We start from the raw sequence: 4,267 nt of genomic DNA, 5'->3' as shown, positions 1-4,267 counted from the left end.
TAAATAAACTCACAGAAATGTAAAAAACAACAACAGCAGCAGCAACACAAGGTCAAGGTGGCCGTGGCCAGAGAAGGATTCCATAGTCGCATCCTCCCATGGCTGTGTCTCCTGCCCCCAGGGACAGGTACCACTGAGGAACAAATCAAAGGGAACTGGAAGCTGAGGACAGAGAAGGAGACAGGACACGATTGGCAGGAGAGAGGGGTGTGGACACGGAGGGACCTGGAGAGAGCACCAGGGTAAGCAGAAGGGGCTGGACAGGGCAGCAGGTCAGATCCGGGAAGGGTGGGTGCAGGGCGTCTGCCCTGTGTGACACTGACATGATCCTCCCCACACCAACCACACGGGCACAGGCCTGGCCTGCACCTGGGTGTCCATCCATCACCCCTGAGAACGAACGAACAGTCCTTACACCGAAGAATAGCACACACTTTTCAACAATCTCTTAAGCATTTATTAGACACCTGTCAGGTGCCCTCCATCAGCCTCTGTGGACAGAGAACTCAATGACTACATGTCCCTGCCCTCAGAGGGCTCCCAGCCTCTCTCCTGAGTGCAGAGCAAAGAGGAAGCTCAGTACTTGTCAGGCAGGCCAGCAGGTCGAAAGTGGTTGGGGTCTTTGCCGCTCCGGCCCCATTCATTGGCTTCCTGGTCAGCCTTCGAGTCCTCTGCTCCGTGGCCGCTGCTTCCGGGCCTGAAAAAGTCTGTGACTCTCTGAGAATTCTCTCTGGCATCGCTGGAATGCAGGAAGGCAGGTAGGAGATTATTTAGGGGGCTGAGGAGCAATTGCCCATAACTCCCATCTCTCTTCTTTGCAAGGGAGAGCTGCTGACAGGAGCCAAGGAAAGAGGGGCTAAAACACTGACCCCCTGGCCCAGAAACAGAGCATCTCAGTCCAGGCTGATCCCTTACTGGGTGAACAGCACCCATAGGGGGAGGATCGGGAATCACCCACTCCTCCTGGCCTCGCTCTGACTCCATCAGCCACTCACGCCAACACTGGGCGCAGAGGGGAGGGTGGGCAAGAGAAGGAGGAGCCACAGTGTCTACAGGAGACTTCTCCAGGGCTTGGCCCCTCCTGACTGTCCAAGGCAGCCAGGCTCAGCTCACCCAGCCCTGCATCCCTGGGAGCCCGTGTTACCTGATCACTTTGGCCGCCCAAGCGCCCCCAGGTCCCCTCTGTGCGGCATCATAGTTCCCCCGGGCATGGAAGTATTTGTCTGCACCTATGTAATTGGCTTCTCTCATGTCAGAGTACGCTCTCCACATGTCCCAAGCCCCTGAGAGAAAAGGTCACAGCAAAAGGGATATCACATGAACAGAAAGCCTCTGGCACATCTCAGAGAAGAATCAGGGACGGCAAATCTGCCACCGACTCCAGATTTCTGCCTGGTCCCCTTGGATAGCACAGGCTGAGAAGAACAAGTCTGCATCCTAGGTGGTTTCTCCAGCTTTCTCTAGTGGGAGTCGTGTGGGTGGGGCACAGCTGTGTTGTCCCTGCGGGTCTATGTCTGCATCTCACTTAGGGCTCTGCCTGAGCTGTTTAAACGAGAGAAAGGAGGTATCACAGAACAGGACTTGTCAACTTGAGCGCCCCTGAAATTTGGGGCAATTCTTTGTTGCTCAAGGCCGTTCTGATATTGTAGGATGTATAGCAGCATCCCTGACCTCTCCGCACTAGAGGTGGGCAACATAACCTGAGGGTCACAAGCAGAAGTGTTTCAAGACATTGCCAACTGTCCCCAGGGCCCAAAAGTGCCCTCGGTCGGGCAGCACTGCTGTCAAATGAAGCCGCGTGTGACAAGGTCCAGGGGACGTGGTAAGTGAGGAGGTGACAAGAAGGCACCTTCTGGGAAAGGCCCAGGCATACAGCACTTCTGCCCTGAGGCCCAGGAAATGTATACTTGCAGAATGAGGGCGCATAACTGGGACCCGAGTCCCTCTGGGTGTTAGGGGCATAAACGGCATCCTGAAAACCTACCAAACAGGCTGTACCGATGATATCGGCAGCTTGAGGAAGCAAGGGGTCGAGCCGTGGCCCATCAGCCCTACTTGGCTGCACCTTCTAATGACCTGGGAGCCTCTGAAAATCCCGGGACCAGGTCACACCCGGCCCAAGTACCTCAGACTCTGGGGGTGGATCTCAGGCATCACTAGCTTTCATGCTCTCTGAGTGATTCTGACCTGTAGCTGAGATCGATAGCCACCCAGCTTTAGGAAGCTGCCTGGCAAGGACTCGGGCCTCATGCGCAGCTGGGTTCCAACCTCCTCTTGGCCACCTGCTGACTGGCAGTTAGTCCCTGGACAATGGACTCGGCTGCTCTAAACCCGTTTTGTCCCCTTCAAGTGGAGGACGATGTCTGCCTCCCCGAGGTGTTCTGAAGTCACAGTAGGTGACCACGTGTGCCAGCTCGACCAGAAGTGTCCCCGTTCACCTAGAACTATCCCAGTGAGCCCTGAGAGTGTCATAGAAAACTCCTCAGGCCCAAACAAACCAAGATAGTTGGTCACCCTAAATTGCCTAGTGCAAGCTTGGTAGATGTTATTAGTTCCTCATTTTTATTTATTTTTTATTTTGGTCAAGTAAAATGTTAGGAAGGGGTAGGGAACAGGGGCAGTGTCACTGAAGATAGGAAGCATCAGTGAGAGCTGAGCTGAGGGTGTCTCTGAATCGATCCAGGTAGGAAATGGAAGGAAGGATGGAAGGGAGGAAGGAAGAAAAGGAGGAAGCGAATGAAGGGAGAGGCAAAGAAGAAGAAAAGACGAACAGTTTTAATCATACTTTGTGCAATGTGTCTGCGGAAAATTCTCTGCCATTGCAAGACTTACTCTGTTAGTACTATCCAAACTGAAGCTTCAGCTGGGAATGATGATTGCTCCTTCTCTAGTAACTGATGGACACAAATCCTCTGGTTTTCAATCCGCTTGATCAAAAGCTCCCCAGACACGGGCACCTTCTAGCACTTAGGACAACACACCTAAGTGGCTCCACCCCTTGCATGTGCTTGGGGTGAGTCCCAGTGGCCCACGGATGCCACCCCCCCTCCAGTGCTTACCTTGAGCAGCCTCGCCAAGGAACGAATACCATTCGCTGCTGACACCCAGGACCAAGGAGCAGAAGATGAGGCCCGTGAAAAGCTTCATGGTGCTGAAAGGAAGGAGAGGTCAGGGGGCAAGGACAGGGCCCGCGCACCCCACTTTGGGAGTTGCATGTCACGGAGCCACTGCTGCAAATTCCAGTTGTTCTCAGGAGACTCTTAGGAGCCTGTGTGGGAACCTTGCAGCAGGTCCCCACTCAGAGCCGCAGCCCTAATTCTGGCCCCGTGAGCCCTGACTGCCCGGCTGGCTGAGAGTCCCCAAGGCGGCATTGATGGAGGAAGAGGGCAGTTGGGACCAGATTGTCCCTGCCTGGAGCGGCCTGTCATCAATCGACAAGCATTTACTGTGTGTCATCCTCCCAGCTCAGACCTCATACAGGACAAATACAGAACAGAATGATTATTTTGAAAGGAATTTACAGTCAGTTCTTTTCCACAAATCAGTCCTTGGAGTCGCCCCTCACCTGAGTCCCAGTGGAGCAGAGCTGCCGGTCCCTGCCTGCTGGGAGAGGTGGCCGGGATTTATACTGTGCTCTCCCCGTTGGGCGCCCCATGGGGACGCAAGAAAAGCCAGACCTGGTGCCCGGAAAGGTCCCTCCAGGTCATGGCCCCGAGAGACCTGCAAAGGAAAACTTACCGGACACCCGTGGTTTTCTTCATCCACAGGTCAACTTCCAGTTGTGCAACTGTGAGGAAGCCAGCTTGGCCGGTTCTGCCTGGAAGCTGGGGCTCAGGAGGAGGGCTCTGCTGTCCGAGTCGGAGGGGCTGTGGAGAGGAAGGATTGGAGCACCGGGCTGGGAGCTGGGGGCTGGGGGCTGCTGGCAGGTGTGTGGTTGGGGACGGCTCCTCCAGGCAGGGCCTTGCTTTACTGATCATTTCCTCAGGATGGTCCCTGCCGGGCCAGATGGTCCATGTGCCAGATGTGACACCCTTTGAGTTCATGTGTAAGCTCTTGAGTTCCCAACTGATGGCTTTTCCCAACAAGCGTCTCGGGAAGATCCTTCCACCGGTCTGTGTGCCCATGCTAAGCTCTCAGCACCGAGGCATTGAAAAGCCCTGTTCAGCCGGTTGAGCCCATGAGGAAGTGTATTACCTCAGCCGGGTCCCAGGTTGGGTGCTTCTAGTTGGAGGGATTCTGTCTCCCCTCACTCAATCCTGGAGTCACC

General features: G+C 55.0%; 1 protein-coding gene across 2 annotated transcripts; it reads right to left on the bottom strand.

Annotated features, from left to right (window-relative positions):
• Nucleotides 1-434: 434 nt before the first annotated feature.
• LOC147576613 (serum amyloid A protein) lies at nucleotides 435-3,650 on the bottom strand. 2 transcript variants are annotated; one of them, XM_086677844.1, is made up of 4 exons: nucleotides 3,522-3,650; nucleotides 3,060-3,151; nucleotides 1,145-1,283; nucleotides 435-739 (listed from the first exon to the last, which is right to left on the bottom strand). In XM_086677844.1, exons 2-4 carry the CDS (start codon nucleotides 3,145-3,147, stop codon nucleotides 577-579), a joined length of 390 nt encoding a protein of 129 aa, XP_086533970.1. In that variant the 5' UTR covers nucleotides 3,148-3,151; nucleotides 3,522-3,650; the 3' UTR covers nucleotides 435-576. The 2 variants fall into 2 exon arrangements, with proteins under 2 accessions (XP_086533970.1, XP_086533971.1); XM_086677845.1 differs by having other exon boundaries at nucleotides 3,566-3,610.
• Nucleotides 3,651-4,267: the final 617 nt, after the last annotated feature.

The sequence above is a fragment of the Puma concolor genome, chromosome D1 (assembly GCF_028749965.1).
Source record: "Puma concolor isolate L17-30 chromosome D1, mPumCon1.1.hap2, whole genome shotgun sequence".
NCBI lineage: Eukaryota > Metazoa > Chordata > Mammalia > Carnivora > Felidae > Puma > Puma concolor.
This window is presented reverse-complemented; position numbering and strand designations above follow the sequence as displayed.